We start from the raw sequence: 16,253 nt of genomic DNA on the forward strand, positions 1-16,253 counted from the left end.
AGACCGACCCGAAGGCCAGACAGACCGACCCGACTGCCAGTCAGACCGACCCGACTGCCAGTCAGACCGATCTGACTGCCAGTCAGACCGACCTGACTGCCAGTCAGACCGACCTGACGGCCAGACAGACAGACCGACCGGACGGCCGGCCAGACAGACCGACCGGACGGCCAGACAGACAGACCGGACGGCCGGCCAGACAGACCGACCTGACTGCCAGACAGACAGACCGACCTGACTGCCAGACAGACAGACCTGACGGCCAGACAGACCGACCTGACGGCCAGACAGACAGACCTGACAGACAGACCTGACGGCCAGACAGACCACAGACAGACCGACCTGACGGCCAGACAGACCGACCTGACTGCCAGTCAGACCGACCTGACGGCCAGACAGACCGGACGGCCAGACAGACAGACCGACCGGACGGCCGGCCAGACAGACCGACCGGACGGCCAGACAGACCGACCTGACGGCCAGACAGACCGACCGACCTGACGGCCAGACAGACCGACCGACCTGACGGCCAGACAGACCGACCGACCTGACGGCCAGACAGACCGACCGACCAGACGGCCAGACCGACCGACCTGACGGCCAGACCGACCGACCGACCTGACGGCCAGACAGACAGACCTGACGGCCAGACAGACCTGACGGCCAGACAGACAGACCCGACGGCCAGACAGACAGACCCGACGGCCAGACAGACAGACCCGACGGCCAGACAGACAGACCCGACGGCCAGACAGACAGACCCGAAGGCCAGACAGACCGACCCGACTGCCAGTCAGACCGACCCGACTGCCAGTCAGACCGATCTGACTGCCAGTCAGACCGACCTGACGGCCAGTCAGACAGACCGACCGGACGGCCGGCCAGACAGACCGACCGGACGGCCAGACAGACAGACCGGACGGCCGGCCAGACAGACCGACCTGACTGCCAGACAGACAGACCGACCTGACTGCCAGACAGACAGACCTGACGGCCAGACAGACCGACCTGACGGCCAGACACAGACCTGACAGACAGACCTGACGGCCAGACAGACCACAGACAGACCGACCTGACGGCCAGACAGACCGACCTGACTGCCAGTCAGACCGACCTGACTGCCAGTCAGACCGACCCGACGGCCAGTCAGACCGACCCGACGGCCAGACAGACCGGACGGCCAGACAGACAGACCGACCGTACGGCCAGACAGACCTGACTGCCAGACAGACCTGACTGCCAGACAGACCTGACTGCCAGACAGACCTGACTGCCAGACAGACCTGACGGCCAGACAGACAGACCTGACGGCCAGACAGACAGACCTGACGGCCAGACAGACAGACCTGACGGCCAGACAGACCACAGACAGACCTGACGGCCAGACAGACCGACCTGACGGCCAGACAGACCTGACGACCAGACAGACAGACCTGACGGCCAGACAGATTTAAACTATTACCTGTTTTACTCTTCAACCTGCACGTCCGAACACCATCACTAGAAATCCTTTGTTCAATAGAAATGCATTCTCCGTAGACATCCCCTTTGTACGCGTCTGGTCCTCTGTTCCTCAGTTTCACCGTCACATCCGCTGTGCTGGAAATAAGTTCACCCACATGGACAGTGTATTGGTCTATTGTTTACATTACATTCAAAATAACTATTTGCAAACTCAGCGGTAATGAGAATTTACACCGTCCATAGAAAAAGAGATATGGAATGGGAGTCAATATAAGTAACTAGAACTGACCTTTCACCATTTTTCACAAAACCTTTCAAAGATGCTCCTCTGTTTGTGATGGTGGCCTTTCCACCAAGGCCCACTATTAGAGCAGTCAGTATGGCACTTTTCCCACCTGCAAAACAAAATCAGGTGAAAATCCCATTGCACAACAACATAGCAGAAATAGGTCCCACTCACAGTACAATGAACAGCAACTAAGCCATTACAGACAGGGGTGTGGGGGGGGACTGTAACTTGAATTCAGCATTCAAATTCAGTTATAATGACTGTTGGAGAAGGGTTAGAAAGTTAAGGGAATGCATGGAAAACATGTGTCCTTTAACCAATACAAAAGTATCAGTTTAAAAATCTTTCTTACTTCCATTGTTGCCAACAATGAAGTTCACATTGGGCCCGAACTGGAATGGACCGAGCAAATGGTGACACATGAAATTCTTTATGGTGATGCTTTCGATAACTCCAATATCTCCCAAACCCTAAAAATCAACAACAAAAAATAGAAGAAAACTGTAAGCCATTACAAATCAATCTATTCAATCAATCAGATAATTGATGGGAGGCACCGACCGAGGGAGAGGTGGAGTGGTCATTAAATGATGTCCCATGATCCTCTCTGCCATCTTCTTCCTCTTTAACCGCTTCCAATCTACGTTTCTTGGTAAATTTTTCATCATTCAGTACTTTGCTTTTCCGCTTCATTTTAGTAACATCTGGGTCCACGCTGTTGAAACAAAATATAGATATTAGTAATTATAAATATAAATATTAGTAATTACATGCCGAAGTCATGTTAGTTTACTGCCAGAGCACATAGGGAAGATTCTGGAGAGACATATGGGTCTCAAATGGATTGTTGCCAATGTTGCCTGTCTTGCTGTAGGCTACACTACAGATGTGGCTATCGCGTTTGAGTCGCTCTGGATGGCGCCGGAAGGGATGGCTGCCGTTTTATGGGCTCCTAACCAACTGTGCTTCTACCCCCAAGCCATAAGACTGCTGAACAATTAATCAAATGGCCACCCGGACTATTTACATTGATCCCCCCCCCCCCCCCCCTCCCCTTGTTCTTACACTGCTGCTACTCACTGTTTATTATCTATGCATAGTCACTTTACAAATGACCTCGACTAACCTGTTACCGGTATCGCTTGTATATAGCCTCGTTATGTAATTTTCTTGTGTTACTAAATAAACTAAAGTTTTAAAAAATGTAAGTAAATATTTTCTTAACTCCATTTCTTGAACTGCATTGTTGGTTAAGGGCTTGCAAGTAAGCATTTAACGGTAAGATCTACCTACACCTGTTGTATATATGTAAGTGATTTGACGTCTGATGACGTCTGGTGTCTTGAAATCGGTGGCTTGAAATGATCCTCAGGGGGAGAAAAAAAATCATTGTAAATATTACAAAATGTGTTCTTGTCTTACAGGTGGAAGGGTAGGCTTCAGTGTAGACCCCTACCACACAGGAAGGCGCCATGAAAGTACAAAGCTTGACATCTTCCATAAGAACGCGCAGGTGCAGACTAACATTGTAACGTTCCAATCCGAACTGATACAATCTAACATTTTTACGTTTCGTATTCAACTATATAAGGGCTGCTGAAGTTCCATATAGAGGGTGATATGACAAAGACAGCTACAATAGGCCTACTCGATACTTTCTTTTGCGAAGCATAGGCTATCTTTGTTTGTAAGATCAGTGCATTAAAGTTTTAAACTGAAGAGACAAAAGCGTTCACCCCCGTCAGTCACAGGTCCAGACAAGCAGTCTTATTCTACTGCCTTTCGTTCAGGATAGTCTTAAACTTCTAAATGTCCGTTTATGAGGTTGAATTATGCATTATGTGTTCTTCAAGAACAGATAAAAATAGAGCGCGTACGTACCCGACTCTGACTTCCTGGTGTGGAGGACGTGCTGCGAAACGGAGGAGGAGAAATGTGGGGGAGTGTGTTAACTTTGTATCAGGCTGTTTTCAAAGAGGAACACCTATTCTTCTTCGGTTTGCGTCAAATATGTTGCATTACCGCCCCCAACTGGACTATAATATAAATCCATTATACTTTGCAATACAAAATAGGAAAAGGGGAAAATAAAAAACATAATTGACAAATCTAAAATAAAACACACCCTTCAAACTAACCTTACACTCATTCAAAACCCACTAGCCCACTCCAATACTTTGTCCCCATCTACTCATGCACCATGCCAACGGCCTGGGAGGCCGGTACACCACCACTCGACACACCCTGTTGACGTCAAATCTCGTATACCCAAATATATTTCTCTGCAACTGTCACTACAACATCTGTTTTCTGTGATTTACATTCCATTTCTGCGGTAAAGTTGATAACCATTGCTATGAACGCTAAGAAGCCAACCTTACTGAAGCATATTTAACTCGTTGGCCTATCCCTCGATGGAGGCATAGGTCTACTACTCACAGGGATCCTCTCAGGATCCCTCACCCTTGACGCATCCTCCTCTACTTTCCTCACTACATCAGTATACGACACCTTTTGCACTAGTCTGACTCTAGCCACCTCAACCTGCCTCTCTCGCACCGGACATGTTCGATCCACAGAAACATGGGCACCCCTGCAGTTGACACAAAACTTTATCCACCAAAAACACCACAATATTCTATCCCATGCCCTCCTGCACACTTCCCACATCTCGAAATCTCCATCCTACAAACCGCTGTGGCATGACCATTGTCCAGAGACTTAACATTAGTGAGTAATAAGTGGTGGATGGTGTGCATGCCTAGAAGTCCACTCCGAAAATCTCTTCTCCGCTGATGGCGACTTGGAGCAGCCTCCGGGATAAGTTCAATTGCCCTGGGGTGTACGATTAAAGGATCCAATTCGAGAAAGTCGTATTCCAGGTCGTAATGCTGGTGAGTTACCTCCGCACTGATATCCAAAAGTGATTTCCAGCTGTATGTAATAACAAAAAAAACCCTGAAACAGAGCAGGGGATTCAGCACAAAAGGCTCTAACAGGATAACTGCTATATATCCTAACATGACTTTGTCTGGTAGAGACTCTGACTAAACGAGTGCCTGCTCCCTCTGATCAGAAGAAACACACAAACATATCACAAGTTCACTAACGTTACAGGTTACCTTCACTGATTCTACTGCACCCAAGTCCTTTCCCACCCAGCCTGAAACCACACATGGATCTGTCAAAAGGCAAGGATTCACTTTCTCCAAAAATGTAACTCCTACTGGACCGGATTCTTCTTTATCATGTCCATTGATGCCAGGCTCTGGTTCCGAACTCTTCACCACACTTTCCACCTCACTTAACTCGCCCTCATTCCCTTCCATTTCACCTCCAGAACTCGGTCAGGCGCACAGCTCACTCTATTTGCACTCAAGACCAATCTTCTTTTTCCACCTCCATCTTCATTTTTATGGTCATCTTCCTCAGATTCAAATCCAACCTCTGCTTTCATCATTCTCTTCGATCTCTTCTTCCTCTTTTTCCACCTCCATTCCTCCTCAGAAATCCACCATTCTGTGTCCCTGTCCAAATGTTCCTCTTTTCCCCGACTTTGCATGCGGCCCCGGTGGCATCCCAACCTAACTCCATCTCACAATCATGCTGCTCACCTCGGACGAGGAACACCTGTGTGAAGCTAGCCACAGTATGAGTCATAATACCCATAAAACCTAGCGTTAAAACCCTGAAATGGTTCCAATCGTTTTCCCACTATTAACATTTCTGTAGGGGATTTTAAAACTACTTCATTTAAGGTCTGTGTTTTGTGTAGGCTAACCCTGGCATGGCATTTTGATAACCCCCCCCACACACACAGAATTAAATGCCAAACAGCTGCTAATATGGCTATCATACAGAACTACACATCCTGTGCTCTGACATAATCACTCAAGGTGCAGCGTGGAAACCCCCCCCACCACCACCACCCACATTTCTCTAACCTCAGTGACCTCACAGCTTGGGGTTTTAACTTCCTTCTTGAGAATTTGAATCTTAAGTAAGGTCGTATAGCTTATTGCAATAGTTCACCTCTTCGGGCAAATAGTACCATATAGACTGTCCTGATCATCTAGTTAAGCATTCCAGATGATACCTCCATCCCAGCAGAAATGTCCCATCCACATAGAAGGATTTGAGATGTGCAGAACCCAGTCTATTTTTACCATTACTATAGTCAAGTCTGTGGGTTATGGTATTTTAATATAAATGTTACCATTTTAGTAATCAAGTTAGCTAGCTAGTAAAAAAAAAACCTTTAAAAGTATTTCAGATGGGCAGACCAGAAACCCAGTTACCACACTCTGGTCTGCAGCTGCCATTTTCCAGTGGAAAAGAAAAATGGCCCTGTATTTACCAGAAAAGGTAGCTCATCCACCATGGCAGAAGAGGGAGATACACCATGTTGATTGGGATACAAGAACGAACAATGAGGCATGAGGATTGGGTTTTGAGGGATCACTTGTCATATTGTCCAAGGTGGGTTTCTGTTATGATAAACAATACCTTTTCTGTCCAGATAAAGATGTAGATACGGCTTTGAAAAAAGAGCCACCTGTTTGTTTTCCAGGCCAACAGGAGTGAACCCCTCAGGCCCTCCGGTGCACAGACATCCTCTGCACGGTGTGATCCGAGCGCACGTGTCGAGTTGTAGAGACGACAGCAGATTGAGTCTGTGGACGGAGATACGATACAATAAATGCAAAGACATTTTGACTTTATGTCCCTTTCTCCCCATGTTTAAGACATGAGGCGTGACATGCGGGACATCAGGCTCACCCCACGAGAAGCAGTGCAGGATCAACGCCACCCTCAGCAAGGAGATCTGCTGGAAGGGATGTACTCTCTCACTCTGGGGGTAAGACATAATTTAAACCTCACCGGTATAAATTCCCACTCTGCCCATGATTACATCGCAATGTGAATTGTGTTGTACTACTGAATGAAACTGAGGAGATGCACTCAGACCAGCCTTTGTGATTGAACTTACTTTAACTACATTACTTTAGATAGCTGCTTTGAGCAACACTTGAAGGTAATACATTATAACCTATTCTAGGAGCCTATTGTTTGTGTATGATCTTTAGTCACTGTTCACTTGTTTTTCAACAATGTCAGGTACAGGCAAGGATGATAAATTCCCACTGTGCCCATGAGAAAGTTAACTACATTAATGTATGTAATATAACCTATTCTGAGAGCCTAACGTGTGTGTGTGTGTGTGTCTGTGCGTGTGTGTGTGTGTATGTGAACTGTGGAATATTTATGGGCCATTGTCTTCCCTTAAAACAGGTACTGACAGGAGGAACAATATGTTTCTGTCAGAGGTCGTCAATTTTGAATGTCAATAGATGTTTTGATTCTCTCATCCATGACAACATTCTAGAACTGAGTTGTCACTCATCTAAGTCTGGTATCCTGGGAAATCTGGTTAATGATTATATAATTGATTAAGTGGCTCTTTCCTTATAGAATGTTGACAGCTCTATATACCAAATTATATTGCCGAGATGCTCAAACTTAACTTAATAGCTACACTCACCGATACAGGATCAACTTTATCCCTCATGCTGGTCCTGATTAAACTGGTAAATTGCCCATCACCATAGCTGCACTTCTTCACATGGCCAGATCTATAGTGGTCTAGTAGTACAAAAATATTTTTGATCTACTGCTCTGCTAATTAGCTAGCTAAAGCATAGGCAGTGGCTAGCTATGACAGAGAACAGGAAAGCTCAGCACTTTATTCATTTCAATACAGCACATGGATTCATCATGGATTGGGCACAGGTCTCGGATCGCGCTGGGGAACGGTAGCTGACAGTGTTGGGCAGAGATGACATGCAGGAGTTTCCTGCAGGGATTTGTAGTCTTGCTGAGGTCTTCTCTGTTGCTAAATAGCATTTTGAGTAATGCTAAAGTAAATTGAGGCAAATATACAGTTGAAGTCAGAAGTTTACATACACCTTAGCCAAATATGTTTAAACTCAGTTTTTCAGAATTCCTGACATTTAATCATAGAAAATAATCCCTGTCTTAAGTCAGTTAGGATCACCACTTTATTTTAAGAATGTGAAATGTCAGAATAATAGTAGAGAATTATTTATTTCAGCTTTTATTTCTTTCGTCACATTCCCAGTGGGTCAGAAGTTCACATACACTCAATTAATATTTGGTAGCATTGCCTTTCAATTGTTAAACTTCGGTCAAACAAAATAAGTTGAGTGAATTTTAGCCCATTCCCCCTGACAGAGCTGATGTAACTGAGTCAGGTTTGTAGATCTCCTTGCTCGCACAGGCTTTTTCAGTTCTGCCCACAAATATTCTATGGGACTAAGGTCAGGGCTTTGTGATGGAGTGATGGCCACTCCAATACCTTGACTTCGTTGTCATTAAGCCATTTTGCCACAACTTTGGAAGTATGCTTGGGGTCATTGTCCATTTGGAAGAGCCATTTGCGACCAAGCTTTAACTTCCTGACTGATGTTTTGAGATGTTGCTTCAATATATCCACATAATTTTCCTCCCCCATGATGCCATCTATTTTGTGAAGTGCACCAGTCCCTCCTGCAGCAAAGCACCCCCACAACGTGATGCTGCCACACCAGTGCTTCACGGTTGGGATGGTGTTCTTCGGCTTGCAAGCCTCCCCCTTTTTCCTCCAAACATAACGATGGTCCTTTATGGCCAAAATGTTCTATTTTTGTTTAAATCAAACCAGAGAACATTTCTCCAAAAAGTATGATCTTTGTCCCCATGTGCAGTTGCAAACCGTAGTCTGGCTTTTTTTAATGACAGTTTGCAGCATTGGCTTCTTCCTTGCTTGAGCAGCCTTTCAGGTTATGTTGATATAGGACTCGTTTTACTGTGGATATAGATATTTTTGTACCCGTTTCCTCCAGCATCTTCACAAGGTCCTTTGCTGTTGTTCTGAGATTGATTTGCACTTTTCGCAGCAAAGTACGTTTGACTCTAGGAGACAGAAGGAGTCTCCTTCCTGAGCGGTATGACAGCTGCGTGGTACAATGGTGTTTAAACTTGTGTACTATTGTTTGTACAGATGAACGTGATACCTTCAGGCATTTGGAAATTGCTCCCAAGGATGAACCAGACTTGTGGAGGTCTACAATTCTTTTTCTGAGGTCTTGGCTGATTTCTTTGGATTTTCCCAAAATATCAAGCAAAGAGGCACTCAGTTTGAAGGTAGGCCTTGAAATAAATCCACAGGTACACCTTCAATTAACTCAAATTATGTCAATTAGCCTATCAGAAGCTTCTAAAGCCATGAAACCATTTTCTGGAATTATCCAAGCTGTTTAAAGGCACAGTCACCTTAGTGTATATAAACTTCTGACCCACTGGAATTGTGATACAGTGAATTATAAGTGAAATTATCTGTCTGTCAACAATTGTTGGAAAAATTACTTGTGTCATGCACAAAGTAGCCAAAACTATAGTTTGTTAACAAGAAAGTTGTGGAGTGGTTGAAAAACAAGTTTTAATGACTCAAACCTAAGTGTATGTAAACTTCCGACTTCAACTGTATTGATAAAACTCACCTTGTCCGAGAGAGAATTACACATGAATCAAAAGGTCATGCCAAGGTAAGCCTAAACCAAACACATACTTCATATGAAGTGTTTGTCAAATTCACTATGTGAAAAATGAAATAGCGGAAAGACGGTTGGAACCATTTCCTTGTTTGACCTCTATGTTTTATGGGTATCATGACCTGTCCACTGTGGCGGGCTAGAAGGAGAAGAGTTTATAAAACATATGGAGCTCGCCAGCTTGTAGTCCTGAAACCCGGGAAATAAGTTAGATCATCAAGCCATCCCCGTGGGAAAAATAATTGGGGGAAGTAATAAACGTTGAAAATAAGGTCTGAGGTTAACATGAGATCTTATAAGTTAATGTTCTATGAGATAATAGCAGTCCAGTCAACATGACCTTTATGAATTATGAAGCCTTTGTGATGTGTTTTATTACACAAATTATTCAAAATTCACAAAAATGATGTTAGCTGATAAAGATTGTGTCATAGAACAAAACACACAAGATCTCCTAAGCCTGTGTTTAACACAGGCCTTATTTTTGGCATTTATCCAAACAGCCTACAAAAACGCCATTCATTTTCCTCATAGGCTTTGTCCAATGAACCATGGCGGAGTTAGTGCCTACAAAAAGATGCCATTACTATTTCTCTCTATTAGCATCGTAGCTCTTATTGCGGGATTTTTACAGTCGGAAATCCCCTCCCTAGTCAGCCTATTATGCGTATTGACATTCATATGGCACTGTACAACCTTACCTATGGATTGTGGATCAATGAAATGGAGTATCAGTCTACTCAGTGACACCCACTAAACACAACTGAAGAGTTTATACAAATATTACCATTATCACTCATATTGCGGGGACTCTGAAACCGCTGTGAATTTAGCCACATGAAAAATAAATGTCACCTTGGTACTGCCACGGCTTATAGTCATTGCTATATTAACAACAATATGTTTTTGTCAAACATAAATGATCCAAACCACAAGCGCATTTTCATTTCACTGGTAGAATCGGGAAGTTTAGACTCCCTGTGTATTCGGTTGCTCATAGTGAACCATAAACTACAGCATTCATAGCGAATGCAAATACCGCCCACTAAGGTAGATGGGGCGTGCCCATAAACTTGGATAATTGTTTACTTTAAAACGACTAACTTCTATATCCAAGATTTTTTTGGAAAATGTGTCTGGCTGTGCTAATTACAAACAAGTGCAAAAATGTGTTATCCAGAGCACGAAGCACCGCCCCTACACGAGTTGTAGTCTTTCAGACTGGAAAAATGTATCAGCTTGTATGTTTAATTAATCAATCCTTATTTATAAACCCCTTTTTACATCAGCCGATGTCACAAAAACCCAGCCTAAATCCCCAAACAGAATGCAATGCAGATGTAGAAGCACGGTGGCTAGGAAAAACTCCCTAGAAAGGCAAGAACCTAGTAAAGAAACTTAGAGAGGAACCAGGCTCTGAGGGGTGGCCAGTCCTCTTCTGACTGTGCCGGGTAGAGAGGAACCAGGCTCTGAGGGGTGGCCAGTCCTCTTCTGACTGTGCCGGGTAGAGAGGAACCAGGCTCTGAGGGGTGGCCAGTCCTCTTCTGACTGTGCCGGGTAGAGAGTAACCAGGCTCTGAGGGGTGGCCAGTCCTCTTCTGGCTGTGCCGGGTAGAGAGGAACCAGGCTCTGAGGGGTGGCCAGTCCTCTTCTGGCTGTGCCGGGTAGAGAGGAACCAGGCTCTGAGGGGTGGCCAGTCCTCTTCTGGCTGTGCCGGGTAGAGAGGAACCAGGCTCTGAGGGGTGGCCAGTCCTCTTCTGGCTGTGCCGGGTAGAGAGGAACCAGGCTCTGAGGGGTGGCCAGTCCTCTTCTGGCTGTGCCGGGTAGAGTGGAACCAGGCTCTGAGGGGTGGCCAGTCCTCTTCTGGCTGTGACGGGTAGAGAGGAACCAGGCTCTGAGGGGTGGCCAGTCCTTTTCTGGCTGTGCTGGGTAGAGAGGAACCAGGCTCTGAGGGGTGGCCAGTCCTCTTCTGGCTGTGCCGGGTAGAGATTATAACAGTACATAACAGAAAGATGTTCAAACCTTCACAGATGACCAGCAGGGTCAAATAATAATAATCACAGTATTTGTAGAAGGTGCAACAGGTCAGCACCTCAGGAGTAAAGGTCAGTTGGCTTTTCATAGCCGATCATTCAGAGTTAGAGACAGCTGGTGCGGTAGAGAGAGAGTCCAAAACAGCAGGTCTGGGACAGGTAGCACATCCAGTGAACAGGTCAGGGTTCCATAGCCACAGGCAGAATAGTTGAAACTGCAGCAGCAGCACGACCAGGGCGACTGGGGACAGCAAGGAGTCATCGAGCCAGGTAGTCTTGAGGCATGGTCCTAGGGCTCAGGTCTTCCGAGAGAAGAGGGAGAGAGAGAAAGAGAGAGAATTAGGGAATTAGAGAGAGAATACTTAAATTAGCACAGGACACCGAATAAGACAGGATAAATACTTCAGACATAACAGACTGACCCTTGCCCCCCGATACATAAACTATTGCTGCATAAATACTGGAGGCTGAGACAGGAGGGGTCAGGAGACACTGTGGCCCTATCCAACGATACCCCCGGACAGTACCAACTAGGCAGGATATAACCCCACCCACTTTGCCAAGGCACAGCGCCCACACCACTAGAGGGATATTTTCAACCACCAACCTACTACCCTGAGACAAGTGCGAGTGTAGCCCACGAACACCTCTCCCACGGCACGAACCCGAGGGGGGCGCCAACCCGGACAGGAAGATCACGTCAGTGACTCAACCCACTCAAGTGACGCACCCCTCCTAGGGACGGCATGGAAGAGCACCAGTAAGCCAGTGACTCAGCCCCTGTAATAGGGTTAGAGGCAGAGAATCCCAGTGGAGGGAGGGTAACTGGCCAGGCAGAGACAGCAAGGGCGGTTCGTTGCTCCAGTGCCTTTCCGTTCACCTTCACACCCCTGGGCCAGACTACACTCAATCATAGTACCTACTGAGGAGATGAGTCTTAAATAAAGACTTCAAGGTCGAGACCGAGTCTGCCTCTCTCACATGGATAGGCAGACTATTCCATAAAAATTGAGCTCTATAGGAGAAAGCCCTGCCTCCATCTGTTTGCTTCGATATTCTCGGGACAGTAAGGAGGCCTGCGTCTTGTGACCGTAGCGTACATGTAAGTATTGTCATGACGTTGGCCTGATGGGGGAGGTTTCTGACCACCATAAATACCCCCCCCCCCCCTCCCCCCCGTTTCTCTCTCTCTACTCTATAGAGTTGACTCTTGAAAAGCCCTTTGTTAACATAGAGATTCTGGGAACATCAAAAGGTGGGAACCATATTTCAGTAATCCAACCAGTTGGGAATATGCGTTGGTACATAATGAACATGATGTCAGATCAGTTGGCGTCTGAGACATGATTACTGATGACAGGATGACACAAACTGTATCTTGGAAAATCTACACATTCTAGTTATCAGATTCACATGGATTGTTGTGCAATTTAAATGTTGAAATATGAAACTTTGTGAAAAGATTAAATGTAATTTTTAGCGTCTTAATGAGAGAACGGTTTGTCATAAGAACACCACTCTACTCACTCAGAGGCCCCGGCCATGTGAACAGACATGGGTTGTAAATGATGAAACACGCCCTTCTTTCACCACTATATAAACCTGTTGACGAAAATTCAACTTCCTGTTCCAAGGACATGAGGACTTGCGGTCCCCACAATGAAAGGACAAAGACCACCTACAGAACTAAGCCAACCTCAGTGTGAGCTCTGGTTGAACGACAGGAACCTAACAAAATTAGCATTGAATCTCAACGTGAAGGTGACGACCTACACACCCGAATGATGAATTTCGACTATGCCAGCCAGAATATAGCATGAGCATATAGCATGGCTACTTGGTATGAACTTTGAACTCTTATTCACTAAAGAAGTGATACCCTCTCCACCCGCTAAACGTGGGCTAGGAGAGGACGGACAGAGTATTCATTCTGCCACGCTCCAGTTCACCACTAGACATTCTTCAGAGGACAAGAGATCCATGCTGGACCAACCCGCCTTCTATCTACGACCAATCTACCGAAGCACAGCTCAGAGTAAATACACTGCTCAAAAAAATAAAGGGAACACTAAAATAACACATCCTAGATCTGAATGAATGAAATATTCTTATTAAATAAATTTTTCTTTACATAGTTGAATGTGCTGACAACAAAATCACACAAAAATGATCAATGGAAATCAAATGTATCAACCCATGGAGGTCTGGATTTGGAGTCACACTCAAAATTAAAGTGGAAAACCACACTACAGGCTGATCCAACTTTGATGTAATGTCCTTTAAACAAGTCAAAATGAGGCTCAGTAGTGTGTGTGGCCTCCACGTGCCTGTATGACCTCACTACTGCGCCTGGGCATGCTCCTGATGAGGTGGCGGATGGTCTCCTGAGGGATCTCCTCCCAGACCTGGACTAAAGCATCCGCCAACTCCTGGACAGTCTGTGGTGCAACGTGGCGTTGGTGGATGGAGCGAGACATGATGTCCCAGATGTGCTCAATTGGATTCAGGTCTGGGGAACGGGCGGGCCAGTCCATAGCATCAATGCCTTCCTCTTGCAGGAACTGCTGACACACTCCAGCCACATGAGGTCTAGCATTGTCTTGCATTGGGAGGAACCCAGGGACAACCGCACCAGCATATGGTCTCACAAGGGGTCTGAGGATCTCATCTCGGTACCTAATGGCAGTCAGGCTACCTCTGGCGAGCACATGGAGGCCTGTGCTGCCCCCCAAAGAAATGCCACCCCACACCATGACTGACCCACTGCCAAACCGGTCATGCTGGAGGATGTTGCAGGCACCAGAACGTTCTCCACGGCGTCTCCAGACTCTGTCATGTCTGTCACATGTGCTCAGTGTGAACCTGCTTTCATCTGTGAAGAGCACAGGGTGCCAGTGGCAAATTTGCCAATCTTGGTGTTCTCTGGCAAATGCCCTAAAAATTGTCAAAGACCCCACCCACCCCAGTCATAGACTGTTCTCTCTACTACCGCATGGCAAGCAGTACCGGAGCGCCAAGTCTAGGACCAAAAGGCTTCTCAACAGCTTTTACCCCCAACCCATAAGACTCCTGAACAGGTAATCAAATGGCTAGCCGGACTATTTGCATTGTGTGCCCCCACAACCCCTCTTTTTACGCTGCTACTCTCTGTGTATCATATATGCATAGTCACTCTAACTATACATTCATGTACATACTACCTCAATTAGCCCGACTAACCGGTACCTGTATATAGCCTCGCTACTGCTATAGCCTCGCTACTGCTATAGCCTCGCTACTGTTATTATTCACTGTCTTTTTACTGTTGTTTTTTATTTCCTTACTTATCTAACTGTCCACCTAATACCTATTTTTTACTTAAGTAAGTCAGCATTTCACTGTAAGGTTGTACCTGTTGTATTTGGCGCATATGACAAATAAACTTTGATTTGATTTGATCCTGGGTCCTGGCAGTGTTGTGCAGACTCAGGACAACTGAGCTTTGGAGAAATACGCAGATTTAAAGAGGAGTCTGTAATTTGCTTTCTATAGATCATGATCTTTTCGTCAAAGACGTTCATGAATTTATCACTGCTGAAGTGAAAGCCATCATCTCTTGGTGAATGCTGTTTTTTAGTTAGCTGCGCGACAGTATCAAAAATACATTTTGGATTGTTCTTATTCTCCTAAATTAAATTGGAAAAATAGGATGATCGAGCAGCAGTGAGGGCTCTTCGGTACTGCACAGTACTGTCTTTCCAAGCTAGTCGGAAGACTTCCAGTTTGGTGTGGCGCCATTTCCGTTCCAATTTTCTGGAAGCTTGCTTCAGGGCTTTGGTATTTTCTGTATACCAGGGAGCTAGTTTCTTATGACAAATGTTTTTTGTTTTTAGGGGTGCGACTGCATTTAGGGTATTACGCAAGGTTAAATTTAGTTCCTCAGTTAGGTGGTTAACAGATTTTTGTACTCTGACATCCTTGGGAAGGTGGAGGGAGTCTGGAAGGGCATCTAGGAATCTTTGGGTTGTCCGAGAATTTATAGCACGACTTTTGATGATCCTTGGTTGGGGTCTGAGCAGATTATTTGTTGCGATTGCAAACGTAATAATATGGTGGTCCGATAGTCCAGGATTATGAGGAAAAACATTAAGATCCACAATATTTATTCCACGGGACAAAACTAGGTCCAGAGTATGACCGTCGCAGTGAGTGGGTCCAGAGACATGTTGGACAAAACCCACTGAGTCGATGATGGCTCCGAAAGCCTTTTGGAGTGGGTCTGTGGACTGTTCCATGTGAATATTATAGTCACCAAAAATTTTAATATTATCTGCCATGACTACATAGTCCGATAGGAATTCAGGAAACTCAGTGAGGAACGCTGTATACGGCCCAGGAGGCCTATAAACAGTAGGTTTAAAAAAGTGATTGCTTAGGCTGCATAGATTTCATGCCTAGAAGCTCAAAAGACGAAAACACAGTAATTTTTTTTTTTTGTAAATTGAAATTTGCTATAGTAAATGCTAGCAGCACCTCCGCATTTGCGGAATGCGCGGGGGATATGGTCACTAGTGTGCCCAGGAGGAGAGGCCTCATTTAACACAATAAATTCATCAGGCTTAAGCCATGTTTCAGTCAGGTCAATCACATCAAGATTATGATAAGTGATAGTTCATTGACTATAACTGCCGTGGAAGTGAGGGATTTGACATTAGGTAGCCCTATTTTGAGATATCACAATCTCTTTCAATAATGGCAGGAATGGAGGAGGTCTTTATTCCAGCGAGATTGTTTAGGCGAACACCGCCATGTTTAGTTTTGCCCAACCTAGATCGAGGCACAGACACGGTCTCAATGGGGATAGCTGAGCTGACTACAC

The 16,253-nt window shown here is 45.5% G+C and overlaps 1 protein-coding gene across 4 annotated transcripts in view; it reads right to left on the bottom strand.

Moving 5' to 3' along the window:
* LOC110505870 (structural maintenance of chromosomes 6) overlaps window positions 1–3,719 on the bottom strand; it is a 31,063-nt gene extending 27,344 nt beyond the window's left edge. The window contains exons 1-5 of one of the 4 annotated variants that reach the window (XM_036962385.2): window positions 3,635–3,719; window positions 2,315–2,468; window positions 2,106–2,223; window positions 1,754–1,859; window positions 1,463–1,599 (exon numbers count right to left, since the gene is read on the bottom strand). In XM_036962385.2, coding sequence (XP_036818280.2) covers window positions 1,463–1,599; window positions 1,754–1,859; window positions 2,106–2,223; window positions 2,315–2,446 — 493 coding nt within the window. In that variant the 5' untranslated portion in view covers window positions 2,447–2,468; window positions 3,635–3,719. Of the gene's footprint in view, window positions 1–1,462; window positions 1,600–1,753; window positions 1,860–2,105; window positions 2,224–2,314; window positions 2,469–3,046 lie in introns of all 4 variants that reach the window. The other 3 variants (XM_090221305.1, XM_036962386.2, XM_036962387.2) reach the window with 3 other exon arrangements.
* Between the last annotated feature and the right edge of the window lie 12,534 nt (window positions 3,720–16,253).

This window comes from Oncorhynchus mykiss, chromosome 25 (genome assembly GCF_057628025.1).
Source record: "Oncorhynchus mykiss isolate SJ-2025 chromosome 25, ASM5762802v1, whole genome shotgun sequence".
Classification (NCBI taxonomy): domain Eukaryota; kingdom Metazoa; phylum Chordata; class Actinopteri; order Salmoniformes; family Salmonidae; genus Oncorhynchus; species Oncorhynchus mykiss.